Below are 22,519 nucleotides of genomic sequence, written 5' to 3'. Positions count from 1 at the left end.
CATATGCACCCCTCCCTCTCTTGCGTGTGTTTCGCAACTCGTCTTTTTCCACCTTCCCCTGTGGATCGGTTGAACGGAGACGGTGGTGGTATAAGGGAGTGGGAGGGGGCGTTGGCCTGAAGGGAGAGGTGGAGATGGGGGTGTACGATGGTCATGGACATATCTGAATGTCTTTGTGTAGAAGAAGGGGTGTGCCACATACCCACCCACCCACCCACCCACACACACACACACACACACACACACACACACAACACCAATCAACAAAACAAAAGCAAAAAAAAAACAACGAAAAATAAACACACGCACACAAAGACACACGTTCACCTCCCTAGAAGGGAGCGTGGGTGTAACGAGCGACAAATCAATCACGACAGGGGAGAGAGTGAGAGTGAGGGGGAGGGAAGGGATGGGGAAAAATGCGATGCAAACATCGTCTGCTTTCTTTCGCTCTGTTTGTCCTTTGCTTTTTGATGTTCTGCCCTTCTCGTCCAAACAGTGGCGTCTTAGGGCTCCATCACCATCGCCGGAATGTCGGAGTTGCTGGGGAGCTCAGCAGCCGTACAACGCGCCACCGAGCGGTACGCCGAGCTAGCCGAGGACTCACTGTGGCCGTACATGGCCTCCTCACCGCTGTAGGTGCTGGCGGAGGCGACCGTCTCGAACTGCTTGCCGCACTGCTGGTGCGGGTACGGCAGGTATTGCTGCGTCACCAAGCTCGGCACAAGCGGCATCATCATATCCGAAGACGGGAAGTAGTAGTCCTCCTGAGCAGGTACCGGCTCCTCCTCGTACCAGCAGCCCTCCTCGACAACTTCTTGGTAGACTGGGAACAGACGCGCCGCGGCGGGGATCAGGTCGAAGACGTACGGGTTGTGTGTGTAGTACTGCGCCACCGCGCTCTGCAGCTGGAACTGCTGCTCTTGCTGCTGCTGCTGCTGTGGCTGAGGTATAGACACGGGCTCTTGCTGGGGATGCAGACGCAGATTGTGGTGGCGGTGGCGGTTGCGGTACACCTCGTTGCTCTCCACATTCTCCTCCATCTCGTAAACGTTGCGGTGGGGCACGGGGCGTACGTTGTGGCTGTGGCTGTGACTGCGACTGTGGTCATGGTTGTTGTGCTCGCGGGCGGCGGCAAACGCTGCGCGGCGCTTTGCTTGGTTCTGCTGACGCTGGAAGTCCTTAATTGCTTCCTCAGTGACGAGACCGTCGCGGATGTTGTCGTCGCTGGTGCGTAGCTCGTCCTCACCATGTGCGAACATGCAGCGCACATCGTACGGGCACTCGCCCTTCGCCACGTAGTTCTTGCACAGCTTCGTCTTGTAGCGACCAGCAAGAATGTGTTTCTCCTCCTCGTTGTTGTCGCCAGTGGTATGTGAGATGCGCTTGTGTTGCTCCGTGACGGAGCCGGTGTTCTTGAACATGGTCACGTGCGACTGGCTCGTCATCTTGAGTCTGCTCAGCTTTCCCGTCCTTGAAAGAGCAGGCAAAGAGGGAGAGGGGTGGGGTGGGGTGCAGAGCGGGGATGGAGAGGAGGGTGTGTGTGCCTGCTTAATGTCGGAGAGTTGAGCGATGACACGGGTCTGGGAGTGAGGTAGCGAGGGCGGGCGGTGGGGTGACAGTTGGGTTGAAGAGAAGAAGGCTTAAAAGAAAGAAGACTAGTAGTAGTGAGGATGCTTGCGGTGATTCTTTCAACCTGCAGATGTGTGCGTGTGCGTGTGCATTGAGAGGCAAAGATCAGCGTTGGAGTGCGAAGAGGCGATAGCATGTGCTGTGAGAGTGGTCATTTTTGGTCGCTTAGGCGCCATCCCGCGCGCGCAAACGCTTGGCTGCTTCACAAAAAGGGAGGCGCAGGAGGACATACACATCGAGCATAAATCGCTCGTCAGTGGGGCTGCCTTGCCCCATTTCGCGTGTCTTGTCGTCGGCTCGACTTTCCAAGGTTGCTCAAGTCAACGGAGAGCAAGCAAAAAGAAAGATAGCGAAGAGGGCAGAGAGCGAGGGAGAAGGAAGGAGGGAGAGATGCACATGCACACTCATACACACACGTGTACATACAAGAAGAATACAGGTGCACTTGTTTATCACAGGAAAGAACGCAAAGTAGAAGCAGCAGGTGGGGCACCATCGCTGCGTGTTCGCGTGCGTCTGTGTGTGCCATCCACAGCTGTAGACTACATCTCTTACATCTCTCTCGTTACGCCCTTCTCGGTCCACTTTCACGTCTCTGCTGCCTCGCGCGCTGTTCTAGATTCCTGTTGTCTGTAAGCGCGCATGATTCGGTAGCGTCTCGTAGGCCATCTGCTTGATGACCGCCTCGTGCTGCGGGTACAGCTCCATCAGCTGCGCCTGCGTGAAGATCTCGAAATCGCGGTAATCGAATCCGGGACTCACGATGCAGCTCACAAGAGAGTAGCCGGCCTGCCCATCCGTACCGTCTGCGGCCACGGAGCTGCCAAAAATGGCCCCGCCAGGAACGGTGTACTGCAGCAGCTCGCCCCTCTCCACGCGCGCGCCAACCAGGACACGACGGTACACCTGATACTTCGGTCGCGTATCGGCGCCGTCCGTCTCCGCTTGTGGTGCTGCGGGAGGCTGTGCGGCAATGCGGTCCTCGTCCTGCGGATCCTTCAGAATGACGTGCAGCTGCAGCGGGTCGCCGGCGTGGTACATCCACGTCTCGTCCGAGCAGAGGCGGTGCAGGTGGGAGGGACTCTCCGGGGTGCAGAGAAAGTAAATGGTCGTGTAGGCGTGGCGGCGGTTGCCCTCCTCGTTGTCCACCTTGTGCGCGCTGCGCACCACCTCGGAATAGTAGCCGCCCTCCGGGTGCGGCACCAGTTGCAGGCGCTTAATCCAAAACTCCGCCGTATTCTGCGGTGGCGCGGCTGCGGGGGAGGTCATTGATACAGTCAGGGTGTGAGGTGTGAGGGGAAAGTGGTGATGCTGGTGGCCAGGGAGATCTGCAGGCTGCACCGGGCTCCGTGTTTCCTACCATTCAAGTGGCCTGGATTCTACATGAGAAAAAAGTGCGTCGATGAAGCCGATGTAGGTGAGAAGGGCTAGCCATGAGTCGTTCAGTCCAGTGGAAAGATAACGAGGATAGTGACTCGATCATCCGGTGCACGTTTTATAGATGATGAGGAAAGGCATAGCACATGTCGAGCACAGCAATCATGAGAGAGACAGGGGAGGGAGGAAGCGAGGGCGATGGCGACGACGAGTGCAAGAGCCATCGTTGCACGCGCTGCCGACCTCCGTTCTCATGCCGCAATCTCGCTTCATCTCCAACTTCAACTTGGTCTCACGATGATGCTTCTTCACGAGGTGCGCTCGTGCGCTCGCACGTGTGCCACTACTGATGATAAGAAAGCAGAGAAAGCAGAACGGCCACTGCACTCTGCAGTTCTTTCTAAAGTTCTTCTACGGCACGGCTGCGCTCGCGACAACAAAAAAAGTGCCCCGTTTCCACACAGCATAGCTATCGCCTGCACTTCAGTTTTGTTGCGCACTGTATAATCCTTCCCTACTCGCCGCATACTCGGCATCTCCGTGTCGCATCTCTAACCACGCGCCCTTGTGCGACAAATGTTCGCCATCTCCACACAGGGGCGTGTGATTCAACAAGCAGCCGTGGGAAGGAGAGAGAGAAACGCTCAGTCCTTGCACACGTTGAGGTGCTTACAGGTTTTTCCTTCCTCTCCAACGTGTGCCCATTCTCTGCCGTGGAGCAGGAGTCCGACGCCACTCTACTCTGCTGCCCCCGGCCCTGCCACAGGGTCCATTTCACCTGGTGCGAAGCAGCCGGAGACACAAGCCCGTACAGCAGTGCGCCGGCCCAGCCATCGGAGAACGGCCTCTGGCCCAAATGCTGCCCCCTCAGGGTGCCGCTCAGGGCTCCCCGCACCAGCAGGCAGTGTGACGGCCGGGGGTGGGATACGCTCGAGCCACGCTGACGCTTCGCCCATCATGTGGATGGCACAGGCGTGTTCGCTGTGGCAGGTCGCTCCGACGCCACGCCGTCCAGGACCTGACCAGCCGACATCAGCAGCAATGAATCGCACTGGCCTCCCCTCCCCCCCTTTGGGTCGTAGGTGCTTGACCCTGTCACCGCCAGAGGTGCTTCGGCATTGGCAGGGATAAGGGGGAGGGGCCGCTTGGCGTCCCCACACACAGAGTGAGGGCGCTGGACCCTGTGATGTCACGCTGGGGTAGTCCTCGTCATCAGAGTAGTAGCAAAAAAAGAAGGAAAGAAAGTAAGCCAAAAGGAAAAGGTGATGTGAGGCACTGTGCGACGTGGGTGAAAGATGAGCCCCCATGCACAGGCACCGAGATACGAAAACACGCTGGTAGATGGGCGCAAGAGGCGTGGAGGCACCAACGGCTTCGGTGCACACAATGTGCTAGCTGTGACTTGCGAATGTGAGATAGGAGGGGGAAAGAAGGAGTGCGAGCGCCAGTGATGCGAAGACAAGCAGCCTCAAAGCGAGTTGCGCGTCATTTTCGGGTTTGCTGCTGCATTTTTTTTTTTGACTTGCCGGTGCGCTGCATGGAGGACGGCCTCATCACGCAAAACAACGTGCAGGCACAGCAGGAAGAGAAGTGCAAAGTGGAATAGGGGAGGGGGGGGGGCGTGTAAGTGGCAGTGTTGAATGGGATAGAGTTGACGGAGAAGAAGTGACGGCCGCGTCCCGTGCCATTCCTGATGCACTTATCGATGTGGTAGCGGAGAAAGGAACGGCCACGAGGAGGGCTTGAGTCGACATTCGGCATGAAGGTGAAGCTGTGCTTTTTTTTTCTTTCGCCCAGCCTGCGGCTGAAGAGGAAATCCAGTCGTCTTTGGCTGTTCGCGTGCGGGAACAAATATACATATATATATTACACATCGATGCTGCTGCAGTCACCCAAAGAGCCAGAGTTCCGATAGTTTTGACTTCAGATGCACACATAAGTTTTTCTTTTGCTTCCCTTCATGATCTTGGGCCGCTTCAGTTGCGGCGTCCATGAGAGGGAGAGATGATGATGATGAGGGAAGAAAAGACGACGACACGAACACATGCGTGACGTAAACAAAGAAAAAAACTGAAAAAAGAAAATAACAATGTATTTTCCTTTTTTTTTCGGACTGCATTTTTTCTTTTAGTTTGTGCTCCTTTCCCTGTTGCTGCAGTGCTCCGTAAAAGTGGCTGTCTTGTCGTTCTGCCGTCTTGTGTGGATGGTGCGTATTTACGCATCGTTTATGCATGAAGGCTGCACGAGTAGCTTTCCACCTAAACACACGCACACACGTACGCAGAGCTAGGGCTGAGACAGAAAAGCAGCTACCGCAGGCACATCAACGAAAGGAGGAAGAGTACAAGCAAGACAAAAAGCAAAACGAGAGTGCAGCGGGGGAGTGGGAGGGGGAGCAAGCAAGTAAATAATAAGAGAAATAAAACACCGCGTCGTAGAGAAGTGGAGTGCGCGCGTGCTACGGCCCATCAAGAGAGTCGCTCGTAAGAGACTTGTAATGTACAAGATATCGCGCTTTTGAGCTTCTTTTTTTTTGTCTTGAAACCCCCATATCTGCAGGGGCCACTTCACTTTACGAAAAGATGGGGTATGCTAAGGAGCTGCTTTGCCGACGGCTTCACATGCTTGCGACATCTTCGTTTCCCTCGCGACGGTAATGCCGGTGAGCTCCTGAGGAGCTCACCGGCAACGTGCAAGTGCCACGAAACACAACACACACACATACACACAAACAGAGAGGAAAAGGAAAAGAGGAGACGGGCAGAGAGATGAAGGTAGGCGACAAAGCAATGCAGGGCTACGAAAGCGTGGCAGGTGCACTTGAGCAGAAGACAGGAAAACGCACTTGCGCACCAGCACACATCTAGGACAGCGTAGAAAGGAAGACGGAGCGAGGCGTGTGCCAGCCACACACATCAACCCACCGCGCACATGGAAGGAGAAGAGAAATAGCTGCCGTTATGAGGACACGGTGGATCTTGAGTGGAATGGGGGGAGGAGCCAGCGGAGGCCGTGCCGGCAAACATGCTGAATCGAGGATGGGAGCAACAACAACAACAGGCAAGAGGACAACGATGAAGGAAAGAGCATGAAAGATGCACGCGGCGCAAGGTGGGGTGGGGTCGAGGGAGGGGCACTTACACCGACCCACACCCACACACGCACACCCGCGATGTGTAAAAAAGCGAACATACGAGAGAGAGGAGAAAGGAGGCGAAAACTTAAAGAGCCCCCCCAAAAAGTGAAAACATGACAATTACAAAAAATGAGCCGAATCCGTAATACGATATAAGCCGACAGACATGACGAAGTCGAAACCAAATAACCGACGGGGAACATTACTCACCCGCGTACGCACCTTGACAGACATACACCCACCCACGCGTGCGTCTGAAACAAAGAAGGGGTAGGGAGGGGTGGGCAGAGCTGAAGAAAGACACAGACCGACACGCACACAGAGGGGGACGACTGCAGAGTCAGTAAAGTTCTGCTGCTGAATTCGAGGGGAAGAAAAGCGAAACGCGCGAACGGAATACACGGAGAGGCATACATGGCGCAGCCACCGTTACATATATATATATATATTCCTGCAAGAGAAAAATCCGTGTGCTAGCCACTCATCGGGCTGCACACAACCCCCTCGTGCGTACACGAATACCACACCCACGCACGCACACGAAAAAGAAAGGAAGACACAGATTGCAGTCGCATCTTTTGAGACACTGCAGTAGACCCTTGCCTAGCCATCTTGTCAGAGATGGACAGGGTAGGAGAACCGAAAAGGCAGCCGTAGTTGGCATCGTAATAGGGAGAGGCGCAACTGTAGAACACCGCTTCAAACAGAGGGCACCCGAAGCAAATGAGCAAGAAACGAACATACATCACAAAAGCGGAATGCAGACAGCGGCCCGCACGTGAGAGTGTGTAGGCGAGGAGGAGGAGAGGTAGAAGGGGAGAGTGGGCGGGCGAGGGTACAGCCGCCCGACACTGCGAAAAATGTAGGGCAAAGGAAGCGAAAAGAAACAAAGCCAACCAGCAAAAAAAAAACAAGAGACGAAGGTGCACGACGGCTATGGCATTGACGAGGGAAAAAGGGAGCGACGAGATTCGAGAACAGGACGCAAGGCGGTAGAGAACCATTCTTTTCCTTCCCCCACCCTACCCTTACCTATCACTCTATCGCGCGCGCTCAATTTGACACTTTTGGTGCTGCCATTTTGTGGGTCCGTTTTTTTTTCCTTCCGGCCCCCCGATTTACATGCAAAGGGGTGCTTCGCTTTCCTTCGTCCGCGTGAGGGAGAAAGCGTGGGGGCAGGAGGGAGAGGGATGGAGGAAGGGAGACAACGAATACCGAGGACCCACTAGCAAGAGTCCGTCTGTTCGCCTCGAACGATCCCGACTGCTGGTGCGGTGTGCGCGATCGTGCCGCCTACACCAAACTCATACACTGGCAGGAATAGAGTGCGTCTTTCACACACCGGAGCATCGAGGTGCGTACGTGTTGTGCTTGTGTGCACGGACGAGGGTGCGGAGTATGCAGGGCTTGCCAAATAGAATGCGGGCCTCCCTCTGAGGACACGGACAGTGGACATCACAAGAAGAGACCAGGCGGCCACTGCGGCCCTTTATCCAAGCGAATGAAAACTAGAAGGAACACTGGAGTGGAGAATGCGCATCTCGCTTTGGTTGAGCAAGCAATGCCCGATCAGCCCCCGATCTCGTCGCACCGTTACGTCTCGAGGATAGCGTTCAAAGGATGCATACAAAAAAAAATAGTCGATCGAAGGCACACACGCGCACGCATGCACAAGGATAATCATTCCGCAGGGACAGGTACGCACTGACTCGTTAGCGTCGGGGAAGAGAAAAATGCAAGGTGGAGAGAGGGCGAGAGTTGGTTGTCCGCATTCCCTGTCCAAGACACCCCTGCATCCTCTGCGTATATAGATAAAAAGCAAAACGAAAAAAAAAACAATGCCCTAACAGCTTCGTGTACGCGCACCTGCGTAGCGCCAGCGTTTCACAGTATGGTGAGACACTGCCTCGCCCTTGCTCTTTCTCTGTCTTGATTCTCCGTTTTCTTTCGAGCTTCTTTTTATTTGCGGCTCCACTTCACCCGGCTGTGCGCCTAGGCCCATACATGCGCCTCGCGAAGGTATTCGTTTCACGCACATGTGTGCGAGTTGTGTATCTCCGTCTGTGTGTGTTGGTGCATACTGGTGCATGAGCTTGATCGACGCTTCCGCTATCGACGGATACGCACTCCCATAAACGTGTAGGCAGACACCATACACGGCAACGAGATAGAGAGGCAGCATGCATACCGGGCCCGAAGGGAGCGTAGAGGGGAGTTAAAAGGCAAGGAGAAGAGACAGCTGTGACAGTCAACGTGACAACCCCCCAAAAGCCGAAACGAGCAGCATCGCAGAGCTCGCAGCAGAGAGGAAAAAAAAGGAACACACATCGGCGAATAGATGGGCCCTAGACGGCGAGAGGGAGTGAGGAAGACACTTGCGAATACATCGGTGGCTGGCTGAGGTGGTGGTGGTGGTAGAGAATACGGAACGTGCTTGTACAATACGATGGAAAGCAACAAAACACGAGGGCGAACAAAACACACCAGCAACAGTAATGCGGAAAAAGAAGACAAACACACATGAAGAGTTTTATTCTGAAATTGTTGGTGGTGGCACACATACACTTCCTTAGACTGCCACACACGCACACACCATACTTGCCTGCTTTCCTTTTTTTTTCATCCATTACTTGCATAGCGATCCTGCATGCGTTCTGCGTGCAGTGCGGTGATAGTGGCGGTGAGAGCGGTAATAGAAGTCGTCGTCCTTGTGTCTTGATAGCGTCTAGAGGGGAGCGATAACGTTTCGATTTCAAAAAGAAAAGGTCTCAGCAACAACAACACGAAAGAAAAGACCCACAGGGAGACAAAGAAGAGAGGCGACACCAAACCAAAGAGGGAAGAGGGGAAAGAAAGTAAGCCCCAGCGTATGGGCCATCCCACACGTATGTAAGAGAAACGAACCGCAAGGGAGGGGCGCGGTAAAGTAGAAGAGAGCCGGAAAACACAGAACTAATCAAGACGTGGCCACACAAGAGGGACCAACAAGGAGCAAGCAAAACAAAGTAAAGGCAGTGATAACACATGCGCGCGCACACACACACAAAGAAAGGAAACAAAGGAGTATCAACCGTGCGCGGCGTGGGAAGGAGAAGCGACGGGGTTGGGGGTAGGGCGAATGGATGGTAATATAAGCAAGAAAAAGAGACAAGCAAGACGGAGATCAGCTAGCCGGCCTCGAAAGCCGCTCCCCCTCCCGCAGACGGCGTTGCTGTACTTCTAAGCCTCTTTCCGTTGCCCCCCAAAAAAGCGCGCACACACGAAGAAAAAGAAAGTGGCGGTGGTGGTTGGAGGGCAAAAGACGCAGGCACATGTACACATACATACTACTTAGCGCTACCACCCTCCTCCTCTCAAAGAGGGAAAAAATAATGTAACCGTACGCTTACACAGGCACACGCTCTATGTATTTTGCATGCGACACATCTCCCCACCACATAACTCGTGTGGCACAGGAAAAGAGGGGTGGGGAAGGGGGGAAGCCTGACAGTATCTAAAGGGTCTTCTCTCCCCTGACAGACAGACAAAATACCCGCGCTGACAACATGCGTACAGACACAAGACAGTAAAATAGGAGACGGTAGTACGCAAGCTGTCAAGACACACCCACACTCACACACACGTCCTCAATACTTGCAAGGGGAAGACGGGGTGCGCGGGGGTTGGTGAGCGAAAAGAGGAGGAGGAAAACGGAGTCTGAACAGGGAGCGAGAGAAAGCGAGCTTGCTTATCTCGGGAGCACAACGTCGTAGACAACAGCAAAGTGTCGCAGGGGTGAAGACAGAAGAGGGAGGGTGACGGAAATATTTTTTTTTAGTCGGGGAAGACACGTTCGCAAAGACCTGCACACCCGCCATGGCTGTGGAGCGAGAGAGAGAGAGAAAAAAAAAAGGTAGCGGTGATGGGGTAGAGACGTAAGATCAAACATACAGAGGAGAACAAAAGAGAAGTGGACGGAGTCAGAAAGACATTGAGTTAACGCGCAGAGCGGAACAGCTATGTTGAGGCGAGAAACACGAGAGGCAAAGAAGGTGAAAGAGGCGGAAAAAAAAATAGATGCCTCGTCACCACAACCAAGGACATGCACACTCGCAGACAAGCAAATGCACATGCACCCAGTCACGCACAGCAGGATACATTAAAGGGGAGCATCTCACATGGAGGATCGAGTTCAAACACACACACACGCACACATACTAGAGAAGGCTGCTAACAAAGAGACAACAACAAAAAGACGACACACCCAGATGTGCTGAGAACGACTCGCAACAGTACAATCCAGACGACGGCTTCTGCATTATGTGTGTATGTGTGCACGTGAAGTTTTTGCGTTTGAACACTGGAAGCATGCATACGTGCACACACCGGGCGGTCCAGAGGGTCAGATAAGATACCCTGCAAGCAACCAAGCAAGAACACACACACACACAGAAAGGGCCAGATCCATAAAAGGAGGCTAGAACCGCCGCATGAGAGAATCGGGAAAAAACCGAACACGAAAACAAAAAAAGGTAAATAAAGGCAAAATCAACCACAAAAAGCAACAACAGCAAAAAAAAAGCAAGCAAAGTCGAACAGAAATAAACGAAAACAAAAAAAAACAAAAAATAGAGCAAGAAGAGAAAGAAGTACACGCTCACACGCACGTACTCCTGCCCGCTGCACTGCATCCCTCGCACGGTCGAAAGGGACGCAGACGCAGGACTAGCAAGCGTCGAAAAAAAAAGGAAAGACTGGAGCTTATGTATGTTTGTCTGTCTGAGCGTGTCTCAGAGTGAAGACAGGAACAGCTACCTAGTGTGTTATGAGAGAGGGATGGAGGAAAGGCAAGTCACATTCTTCATCCACGCGCACGCATACATAGGCACATAGAGACACAAAGAAGAAAAAAGTAAAGAGAAAAAGACCCAGACAAAGACAAAATCGAGGTACGTATGGATGCTCGAGTGCATGTCCGCGTCACCGTATGTGTTTCTCTATGCTTGTGCACTCAGGAAAGGGGAGCGTTAGCCGCGACAGCCATCGGTGCTCCAAGAGATCAGCAACAAGAGGAAGAAAACATCGTAAGGCTAGCAAACTGCGACCACGCACACGACAAAACGGAGGCGGAGAAGGGCGGGGGGGGGGGGGCGAGGCGCCAACAGGGGAGCTTATGTGAACGCTTAATTGGGAAACGAGGAGAGAAGACGTTCCTTTTCGTGCGTATTTGCGTTTTGTTCTACCTTCTTTTTTTTTCTTGAGAGCTGCGGGAGAAGGAAAACATCAGTGGACACACGCAGAGACACAAACCTGGACACACACAAAAAAGGCATGCGCGAAAGCAGTGACGCATAGAGGGAGGGAGGGGCGATGGACGTAAAAAGGAGACAAACCCTCCTTACGCCATCCGTGCCAAACAAAAAGAAGAGAGACGGAGGGGGAAGGGGAGGGGGTGGAGGTTGCGAAAGTGTGGTAGATACGACGTACACATCACACAGCGAGATCAAAAGCTCACACACACACACACAGAGAAAAAAAGGGGAAAATGAAAAAAAAAGAGGGGAACGTCGAGCGCAGGGTGGAGGAGCAAAAAAGAGAACGGAAGGGAAAGCCACAGAAGCGAAAAAAAGAGAGAGAACGGACAGAGACGCACAGCCTCGTCCGCCCTCAGCCAACCTAAACGAGGGATGGCAGGAGGAGGGAGTCGACCACAGCGCGTGGGTGAACGGGATTGTTAGGTGACAGTGAAAACAAAAGGATCTGTTTCCTTTATTGTTTTTGGCCCGCTGCCATGGCAGGTGCTCATGAGTGTGTGCGTGGAGAGAGATGCGGCGTCGTCGAAGGGAATAGGATGGCACCATTGGAAGTAAGGGTACGTGCATTCCTTGACACTTACATGTCCGAGTAAAGCAAGGGATGCGGATGCCCAGGAAATAACCAGTAGCGCACACCGAAAGCTGTGGAGGGACGCAGTACAGCAAACCGGAGACGACAAGAGGAAGGAGACCCTACAAGGTTGGAGGGAGGGGGTAGGGTAGAGAGATAGGGTTGGAAGATGCAGACGCGCACGCACACAAATCCAGACATACACCCAAACACGTGCCACAGCAGCCGAAAGGAAAAAAAGGGAAGTCGACCCGGAAGATGGAGAGAAGGCGAAAGAAGAAAACACCCACGGAGAGCAACAGAACGAGAGAGAGAAAACACATACACACACATATATATATATATGTATATGTATATATTAAAAAGCAACCGAGCTAAACAAGGCGCGAGAGATGCAGCCATGTGGTGGCTATGAACGGAATCCGAGGGAGGAGTCAAAGAATAAAAAAAATAAGAGAGAGATACAGAGGTTGGAAAAGCTGAGAAACAATATGGGGAGAGAGATGGTAATGGAAGAGGAGGGGAAGGGGGGACCCACTCAGACAGGACATACACAGATAGGTAGAGACAAACACACATATATATATATATCCAGAGAGTCGAGGTACACGAAACCAAAAAAGGAAAGGGAAACCATGTATACGAGAAGAGGCAAACAAGGGAACAAAGAAAAGGAGGGATGATGATGGGTGTGGGTGGGTGGGTGGAAGACGAAGAGAGAGGAAGGAAGCGCCGGAAGAACCATAGAAGACAGCAAACACGCGAACAAAGACAAACCAACATGAAGCAAAACACAGACACAGGCACGCACACACACACACACACACACACACAAACGGAGAAACAAATAAAAGAACCATACAGGTAATTTCTTCACCCTCGACGCTCTACTTTCCTGCTCTCTGTTGTTGCTTTCAACACACACGCGCAGCCGAGATGTTTTTGTGTGTGTGGGGGGGGGAAGGAGGGGAGGGGAGAGAGAAAAAGGACACAGCGATACACAGGTGCGCTCAAAAGAAAAGAACACATATAAATACAGAAAGAGGAAAGCAGACACGTATCTACTTACGAGTGCTATGCGTATCTCTTATTGGCATTTTTGTCTTTGCCGTGTATCCGGCTCGTCGTGAGTGCCGTGCATGTGTGCGTCCTTGTGCGTACGTGAGCGCTAGAAACGAAATAAAACACGTTGTGCAGTCCTCCCACGAGAGATGTGCACGCGCACGTACCTGCCGGACCAGAGAGTAAAAACGAAATCACCAGAAAAGTAAGATGGATATGAAGAACAGATGCCCACTAGCACCGAGCGGGTGGCGGCGTGCTTTCGGTGATTTTCTCTTCGCCTTCTTGCTTTACTTCTCTTCGAGGATTCCGGTAGCACTGAAAATGACTAGGAGAGAAAAGGCATCAGGGCAGAGCGTGCGGGGTGTGGGGAGTAGAAAAACGGTGGGTGTGAGCTTGTAGGGAGGCCTTACCCTACTGCGCTCCAGTGCGACCAGTTGCCTGCGTGCCCCGCTGTTCTTCACGAGTAAGGTGGGCCATGCATGCCGCATACACGTGTGTATAAAGGTGCTAAATGAAGGGGGAGGGGTTGACTGGGATACGCCTACATCCTCAAAAAAGAGATGGGAATGCGCGCCAAAAAATAGTGGAAGAGAGAAGCGAGGAGAAGCCCCGTCGGGAACAGGAAGCGAAAAAAAAAGAAAGCAACAGCGACAGAATCGAATAACTTCCCCCATCTATGCACACATACACGCACACACATATACGCACATACGTACCCGCGCGAAGGGGAAGGGCGAGAGAGGTCTTTACCTTGTTCCTAGAACGGTAGGCAGATACATGTGCGTGTGCATGTGTGTGGGCCTCTGTGTCTGTATGGGTTTTGGGAGAGCCAGAGAGCGAAGAAGCAAGAAACAATCAGAGGACAATAGCAACAACAAAAAAGGTGCTCAGCATTCAGCGCGACACGGCTGAGAAGGTAACAACGAGAGGGAGAGAGCACGATATTTTTCTTAATCGGGGAAAGAAAGACAAGACGAGCACACACACACACACACACACACACACACACACAAATAAAACACACATAAAAGAGAGAAAGCAGCGTCGAAGGGTCGAACAAACAACAGCGGTTTGAATCTGGTTGATGAGTGGAGATGAGGAGGGCAGAGGGACATGTACGGAAGGGCCGACTCGTCGGCAACCCACTTTCGCACAATCAAACATGCACGCCAACGCTTGCGCACATCCACGCACAACAACATGTAGCGTGTACGTGGCTCCGTTTGGTGCACAAGGCGCAAATATCTCGCAAGAACGAGAACGCCAGCAAACAAAAATAATCTGATGGGGGGGGTGGGCAACGCAGCAGCCAGCGCAACAGGGAGGTGGGGAAAGTAAAAGGCGCACGTGCGTCCATGGTGACTGTCAACGGAAATAGAGCAACGTAGTGTATCTGGGGTGAGGGAGGAAGAAACAACGGCTGCGCTTGCCTGGCGGAAGCACAGTGAGTCAGGGAGCAAGAGAGAAAACACGAGATTAGAGCCCCAAAAGGCATACACACACGCTTCGCAGAAAACTCGGGAGAAACAACGTGACGTACATGAGCAGGGGAATGGACAGCATACACCAAAAAGACACAAACACACAGCAACCCCGGCGAAAGGGAGCCAGAGGAGGAAGGCCTCCCTCTGCCCTCCTTTACCTTCTGCCCAATCTAAGCGTGCACGACGACCCACACTTGCGTTTGTCTGTGAGGCACGTCTGAAATGAAAAAGAGCGGAAGGGGTGAGGACAAGAGTAAGGCGAGGAGAACACACGCACAAACACATGCACACACGAGGGAGAAGATCAGAAAGAAGGCGTGGAAATAGAAGAGGCGAGACGGAGAGAGAGCTGAAGACACGGTGCGTTGGGTTGATAGTGAATAAAGAAGGCGGAGAGGAAAGAATAAGGAGAGGGAGAAGGGGGAGGGGGTATGTAGGTGTGTAGGTAGATAGGCGAAGGAGTAAACAAGTAAGTGAGGCCGAGAGGAAGCAGAGGACAGGACACGCTTCTGCACAACCAAAGTCACCATAAAGAAAAAGTGGACTCAGCGTTATAGAGACCGAATACAAGCCAATAATCAAAAAAGAAATGCGTCACATGCAGAACAACGACAACCATCAGGAAGACACACACCCACACCAAAGAAAAGTTCAAAACCAAACGAGGGTGCTAATATCGACACCCACACGAGTGTAAAAAAACCAAGGAGGGAGAAGACACAAAAAACGAAACAACGACCGTGCGGAGAGAGAAAGAAGGAGCGCCAAGAACGAGAAGAACACGGAGTCGTATAGGGTCTGTGAACAAGGGAGAGGGAGGGGAGTGGGGATAGGGAAGTGAGTGGGTGGGGAAGAAGATAGCACATGGAGCCAAACACTCACCACTAAATCCCCACGCGTGTAAAAAAAAACGAAGGAAGACGTGCGCACACACAGGTAAACGGATTTATATACAGACCTGTACAACGGAAGAAGAAAAAGGGACAATATAGTTTTTTTTTCTTTCGTGTAGACAGCGATTGTGAAAAGCGGGTGTGGGGGTGTGAAGAAGGTGGTAAGAGACGAGAAAGATAAATAGGGACAACGTAGGAAACAAGAGCACTAGCGGAAACTACGTAGATACAAAGAGCCAGCAAAAGAAAAAAAAAACGGCTTCAGAGAACTGAGGAGAGCGAGATTGCCCAAGCAAAACGTTCATCTTCCGTGTTGCGTCTTTTGTTCCCTCCTGTCGTTTTCCTTCCTCTTCGTGCGCAGCCACGTGCTTATCCGCGGGCCCTCTCCCTCCGCTCGACACACTCACTGCAGCCAGAGGCGTGCGGGCTTCGGAGAAGGCGGTATGCCCCTCCCCCGCCTACTGACATAGATTCATGGCAGTGGCCTAACCATCGCGGCACATGCGCGCAGGCCGTCCAACCACGCCCCCCGAGGCAGCAACGCCGCCCCCGTAGCAGGCCCCAAGATCCACTAGTGCGATCATTGTGCGCACGCGCTGCCATGCACAGCCAGCATGGTGTTTCGCATCCAAGCAAAGCATCCAGAGGTCAGCGGAGTACGAGCGATGCACGGAAACGGCGCGAGGAGATCCGCGCCGATCAACCCCAAAGTGCATGTGCGCGAAGCATGCGGCATACGCCCTACATCCGACCGGGTAGGCTGATGCGGCACAGATGCCGGAGGCGTGACGAGAACACCCCAGACTGGCACCATCGAGTCCTCCAGACCCGAATGTGACGGGTCTCCGGAGCAGATTATGGGATGCCACGGCTTGAAGCCACTGAAAGGGCGAAGCACGGCATACGGGCAGAGTGTGCAAGGGGTCTCAGTGGGCCCTGGCCTGCGGCTGGCCAACTGTTTCCTTGAGCTCATCCGGCATGCGCCTGGACCGTACCGTGTTACATGCACACCAGAAGCCACCGCTTTCTGCTCTCGAGCAGGCCCCTGGACAAAGGCCGCGAGGATCGAAGCGTGCAGCTCACGCGACTCTCCTTCTGGCGTCGATTACGCAGCACGTACCCAAAAGAAGGAACGAGGAAGGACAAGAACCCGCTAGACGCATGGCCCGATTCAGCGGCAGATGGTTTCGTCCTACAGAACCAGAATGTAGTCGTGGTGCAACAGAGGTAGTTGAAGTGTGGTTCTCGATGCACGCATACTTTTCCTGCCTTCTTTGTGGTGCTGCGATGGCGACGTTGGTAAGAAAAAAAAATGCATATTCTTCCTTCCCATCTTCTTCGTTATTACGTGCTCTCTACATCAATGGCTGTGCGCATGTGTGTGTGTGTGTGTGTGTTGCCTACCTTTCACTGCCAGCCCTCTTAAAAGTTGCCTCTGCCTTCTTTCGTTAACATTGCAGCTGCTTTTTTTTACTCCCTGAGGAGATGGAAGACTTTATATTGCTTATGGCGATGATGTTGCGCGAATTGTGTGAAAGAAGGGGAGGACAGAGGGGCGACAAATTCGTACGTAGAGAGGCGAGGAAGGGGGGGGGGGCGTGTGAGACACAGACGCACAGAGAAAATAGAACGACAAAGGCATAAACATGAGAACAGTAAAGCACCCGAGCGCACAAGGAACAGAAACGGTGTAGGGCAATACAATATAGAATAAGGAAGAAGGAGGCATCCCAAACAAGGAGCACACCGAAATACCCGCATACGCGCACACACGGGGACGCAAACGTGAGGGCTGCGTGCCGAGCAATCAAAGACAGAACGAAAAAAAAAAGAAATGAGGAAATAGACAGACAAAAAGTAAAAATTCATGTGAAAAAAGCTCAGCACGCTTGAGAGAGCAGAGGATGGGAAGGGGCGAAAGATCATCTATCTACTATTCCTTCTCCCGCTCTTGCCACATTCCCTATTTCCCCGTGCCCTTCGATGCATATCTCTTCGTGGCCTTGCTTTTTTTCCTCGCGTGAACGCCGAGGGTTTGCGCAGTCACATGAAGCGAGCCGCCAAAACATCGTTGAAAAGTCCAGCGGGGCCACTTGTGTAGCCAGAGGGGTACGCGGGCACCGCAGCGTTGCCGCCGTTCGCGGCCATGCTATTGTAGGAGGGAGCCTCGATGAAGTAGATCGGTTGCTGCTGGTGCTGCTGTAGCTGGAGGACACCCGGCGCGCCAGCCGGCATCGCGAACAGCATCGACCGCTGCTGATAATGCGAAAGGAGAGCGTGGAGAGACTGCGGGGTGACCGCCAGTGGTGAGCTCGACGGCACCATGGCAAAGGTGGAGCCGGCAAGGACCCCACTCACTGTGGAGATGAGAAGGGGCTGCTGGCCAATGAGGGCAAACTGCTGCTGATGTGTCTGGTGCTGCTGAGAGTTCTGTGGCTGCAAAGCCTGGAACTGCGCCATCGAGTTCGACGCGCCCTTGATCGCCATCACGGCTTGAGGCGCCAGAGAGGTGGCGGTGAGGATATGTACATTCGATGCGTGGTGCTGTGTTGTGGCAGACGAGAGGGGCGAGGGCTGAGTGGGCGACACTTTTCGGGCAACGGGCATCGTTGGCCCCTTGCTGCCGTTGCCCATCTGTGGGCCTCGATGACCGTGGGCGTGGGAAGGGCCACCGGCGCTGTTGCTCCTCGCCGCAGCCTTGGCGCTCGCCTCCGCCACAGCCAGCTCGTATTCTTCCACAAGCTGCTGCACGTTGCGCTCAATGTGCTCTCGCACGAGCTTCGAGGTCGTTGGACCGCCGTCCTCGGAGTTGCCGCCGTTGCCGCCATTCTTTTGTGCCGTGTAAAGAGCAAACTCGCGGTCACCGTGGGCAAATACGCACCGGTGCTGGTACGGGCACCATCCAGACTGATCAAAGTGCCGGCATCGCTTCGTCTTGTAGTGCGAGGCCGCGTTGCTGCTCGGTGCGGAGCTGGCAGCCGGTGCCGCCACTGCCGTTGGTGTGTTCGTACTGGAGTTGCTGGCGCTGCCGTCGCTGCCGTCGCTGCTTTTGAGGGCGCTTTTGTTCGGCGCCGCGCCGGAGGGAGAAGCGTGGGCGGCTTTAAAGGACTCTTGATTCGAGAGCGACTGCCACGACGGCGACGAGTCCATTTCCGGATAGCCGATCGACGCGATGGTAGCGCAGCCAGGCGAGCGTTCGTTGGCGCCAAACTGCGAGTTCTGCTGCCCTGTGAGGGACGTAATGGCGATCCAGGTGGCGTGTGTGAGGCTATCGCGTCGGCTGTCCTCGGAGCTCGTCGCCGCGTGGGCCTGCTCGTGCAGGGATCCATTTGAGAGGGGTGGCGTGTGCATGGAGAGGGACAGCGTCGCGCAGTTGTTGCTGACGGGTGAGTGGGCCAGGTTGCCGACGACACCCCAGAGAATCTTCTCGACCACAGCAAGGCCGTAGGCGCCCGTGACGTTGGCCGAGAAACCTTCGAAGGAGAAGTCTTCACAGGGCTCTTACGGCGCTGAATGCTTGGGGGTAGGGCCACTAGTGGCGTGCTGAGTGCTATGCCCGCTCGTTTTCACGCGGAACGCGTTGAAGGCGGTGGAGGGTGTCGTTGGCGAAGTTGCTTGAGAGTTGGCGGTGCCAGGACGTGCTGTGATCGCTGAGCGGACGCTGTGCTTGTGTAGCTGATGAAAGGAAATCGAGAGGGGGAGAAGAAGGGACCCGACAGGAGCCGTCCGACGCAAACACCCCAAAGTAGGGAGAGAAGAGGCAGCAAGAAATTCGAAAAGGAACCAGCAAAACAAACAAAACTGCACGAGGACAATACGAGAAAGATAGAGGAGAGCAACAACAACAAAAAAATGAAACAGAGAAAGAGGTAGGGGGTGGGGAAGGAGTGTACCTTTCAGCCGTATTGCTTGTGCGTATAGCGAGTTTTCCCTTTTTTCTTAGAATGCTTTTATCTTGTAGTAATCCGTTGTCAGTTATACACTTTTCGTTGCGTATAAGTGCGAGCGTCTGTCCACGTCTGTGAGGGTCAGAAGCAGGAAAAGAGAGAGAGAGACAACGAAAAAAAGAACCAAAACGCAAGGGAGAAGGGGGTGGGAGGAGGTACAAACTCACGACAGACACGCAAACGCGCAAGTAGGAAGAGAAGGGAGGGAGGGCGAAGAAACAACAACGGAGAAAGATGAAAACAGGCCGAACAAACAATATAAACAAAAAAGAGACAAGAGACCTGCAGTTAGGAGAAGGGAGAACACTAAAAGAAATACGGAGAAGCCTTTCACGAGACGGAGTACGAGCAACGCGAGGAAGAAAAAAAGAAAGCGCGCACAAAAGGGTACAAAAGAAATTATGTAGAGTTGAAAGAAAACTAAATAAAACGACGCTGTTTCCACACTCTTTTATTGGTGCTGTACACTGACCGTTTCTTTGTGTGTTTTTTTTTTGCTTTATATCGTTTATTTATCCGTTCTCCGCTTGCACACACACATACACACACACACACACAACTGCGTTGGATGAGGGAGAGTTCCACAGTGAAGATAACAGACAGAGAGACTCACCGAGGCGAAGCAACGACGAAGAAAAAAAGTGTAGAATGCAGAGAAACACCCCAATGTTGTACGTAGGGCGGCGTGCGTGTGGGCAAGGAAAGAAGCGAAAAGAGGTGTATGTGTGTGTGTGTGTGTGTGTGTGGAGGGAGGTGATAGGGAGAAACAGAAAAAAATGCACAAAAAAAGGAAAACAAACTGGAGCGGGCAATTGAGCGAGAGAGAGAGAGGAGCTATGCTTCACTGACTCTGTGAGGAGTATTCCTTTTATTTTCCTTTTATTTGGGGTGGTGGGAAGGCTTCACCAAAGACAGACAGACACGAGCGCACGTGAAGCAGGGGAAAAAATAATAATCGCGAGCGTGGGTGGGTGGGAGGGAAGTTTGAGAGACCACCGCCGCTACACACAAAACGAGACCAGTGCGAAAAGGGCAAACAGAAGGAGAACGAAAAAGAGCAACAAAAAAGATAAGCGCAAAGATGGAATCACACAGGTGCACCAGAGAAAAAAATACTTCTGTTTTCCTTCTACTATATATGCCTGAATTTCACAAGAGCACAACAATGACGGAAAACAGCAAATCAAAAACGAAGGAACAGCCACACACACACACACACACAGAGACTGACAGACACAGGCGTAGACGCACAAAGGAGAATTTCACAGTAAAATGGTAAAAAAAAAACAGAAAAAAGAGGCACAAACAACGACAAGATATCCTTACAGTGCGGATTAGCAAGTGAAAGTGAAAAATAAAGAAGAAACACACACGCTCTCTTTGTGTGCGTGGGGGAGGGGGAGGAGGAGGAGGAGGAGGAGAGGGGTGGACGGGTGGTGAACAGGGAGAGTGGAAAAATAGAGAACGGTCGCACAAAAGAAGAGAGAGTGGGCCAAAGAGAAGAAATTAAAAACAAAGAAAGACAAAAAAAAAAGAAAACGGCCAAACAAAAAAAAAGCAGAACAGGCGTAAAGGAAAGAGAGAAAGATAATGTCAATATGATCGATCAACGGTATGGGGAAGAGGAGGAGGCTCCTGCGAAGAGAAACGAAAAAAAAGGAGAGAGCGACCGTGGAGGAGGGGTGATGGTGAGCTGCCGAAAAGGACGAGGAGATATATATTCAGGTGCACTTCAGAAGCAGTAAACGAGGTCGAGAACGAGCAAAAGGGGGAGGGAGCAAGAGAAGGAAAGTCGAGTAGCCAAAGTGTTGAGGCGCGACGTGTCACGAAAGCAAAAACTTCCTTGTTTTTTTCCCTTTCCAAATATTGTTTTATTGTGCCTTTGCGTGACTGCTTGTTACGCTGCCCTTGACGGGTCTTCGTTCGCCTCTTCGAATTAAACCGGATGCGAACACTTTTTCTTAGGTCCTTTTTTCCAATCTCTGGCTTCCCTTTCGCGCTGTTCGTGGTGCTGCAGTGCGTGTGTGTATGCGTGTATGGCTTGCGTATTTGTGAATTTCTGATTATTAGTTAGCGCGATGATGGTAAAACGTGAACCGAAAACAAAACCAAAATGAGAGATTCCTTCTTTCCTTTGCTGCACGCGTGTCTACCTGCGTATGTAAAGTTTCCCTCTCCGTATTCACCTTGTTGGCTTTGGCTTACTTGACGTCTCGCAACGAGGGGGTGGTGGTGGTGGTGGCAGAAAGACTCGAGCCGTAGGAAAAAAAAAGAAAATGAAACAAAGTAACAGAATCGAACTTATACAGGCCAGAAAAGGGGGAAAAAGTAGAGAGACCACGTCTACTGTCACGTGCGTGGCCGAGGGCGAGAGGGAAAGGCGAAAAACTTTGTAGCCGTGTTCCTTCGCAAGGGTATGGTCGTGCTTCCTTTACCTGTTTTTGATGCTCGTCTAATCCTGCTTTGCAATTTTCCGCTGAAATGCTTCCGCGTTATTTTTTTTTTCTTGTATCTCTCTCTCTTGCCTCGATACTCTGCGCGAGTCCCACAGAGTTCAATGCTGCTGCACACACACACACACACACACAGAGAGAGAGAGACAAAAAGAGCAAAGCAAAGGCGGGCCGAGTGAGTGCGAGAGGAAAGGGCGAAAGGGGTGCTGAGTGGTGAAAAGCGAAGCAGGAGATGGGCGGAATAGAAGGGTGGATGCAAACACGGGAGAGGATGAGAGACGCGTTGCCTGAGAAATTTTATTCACGGATTCGCTCCTTGTTTTTTTTCTGTTTTATTCTTCTTTTCACTCGTCCTCTAGATTTTCCGCCCAATCCCTTTTATATGGCTGTGCTTTCCTTTCCTTTTTTTTCTTGATCGGAGCGGGTCCGCATACGACGCGCGTGCGCTTGTATTTGCCTGTGGGTGTTTTCCCTGCGTCCTTTCCTTTTGTGCTTTTTTTCTTGTTGGTGCGCGATCTGCGCAGAAGAAAAAAAACCCAATAAAGCGAAATCGAGAAAAGTAGAGAGAGGGGAGGGATCGGGGGATGGGGTAAGGCGTGGTGGGGAGGAGGGGCGGTGAAGTGTCGTATGTGAGCGAAGGGGTGGGGTAGCACGTGTGAAGCGCAGT

At 52.6% G+C, this 22,519-nt stretch overlaps 3 protein-coding genes across 3 annotated transcripts; all 3 read right to left on the bottom strand.

The window, feature by feature from the left end:
• Positions 1–506: 506 nt before the first annotated feature.
• LINJ_35_1060 (conserved hypothetical protein) lies at positions 507–1,448 on the bottom strand (the record flags this gene model as incomplete). Its single annotated transcript, XM_001468883.1, has 1 exon — positions 507–1,448. The coding sequence occupies one exon, from the start codon at positions 1,446–1,448 to the stop codon at positions 507–509; it is 942 nt and encodes a 313-aa protein (XP_001468920.1).
• A 799-nt stretch (positions 1,449–2,247) lies between these two features.
• On the bottom strand, positions 2,248–2,901 carry LINJ_35_1050 (hypothetical protein, unknown function; the record flags this gene model as incomplete). The annotated part of the gene is made up of 1 exon (XM_001468882.1): positions 2,248–2,901. The coding sequence occupies one exon, from the start codon at positions 2,899–2,901 to the stop codon at positions 2,248–2,250; it is 654 nt and encodes a 217-aa protein (XP_001468919.1).
• Positions 2,902–17,495: 14,594 nt separating this feature from the next.
• Positions 17,496–18,803, bottom strand: LINJ_35_1040 (hypothetical protein, unknown function; the record flags this gene model as incomplete). The annotated part of the gene is made up of 1 exon (XM_001468881.1): positions 17,496–18,803. The coding sequence occupies one exon, from the start codon at positions 18,801–18,803 to the stop codon at positions 17,496–17,498; it is 1,308 nt and encodes a 435-aa protein (XP_001468918.1).
• Positions 18,804–22,519: the final 3,716 nt, after the last annotated feature.

This window comes from Leishmania infantum, chromosome 35 (assembly GCF_000002875.2).
Source record: "Leishmania infantum JPCM5 genome chromosome 35".
Lineage (NCBI taxonomy): Eukaryota > Euglenozoa > Kinetoplastea > Trypanosomatida > Trypanosomatidae > Leishmania > Leishmania infantum.
This window is presented reverse-complemented; position numbering and strand designations above follow the sequence as displayed.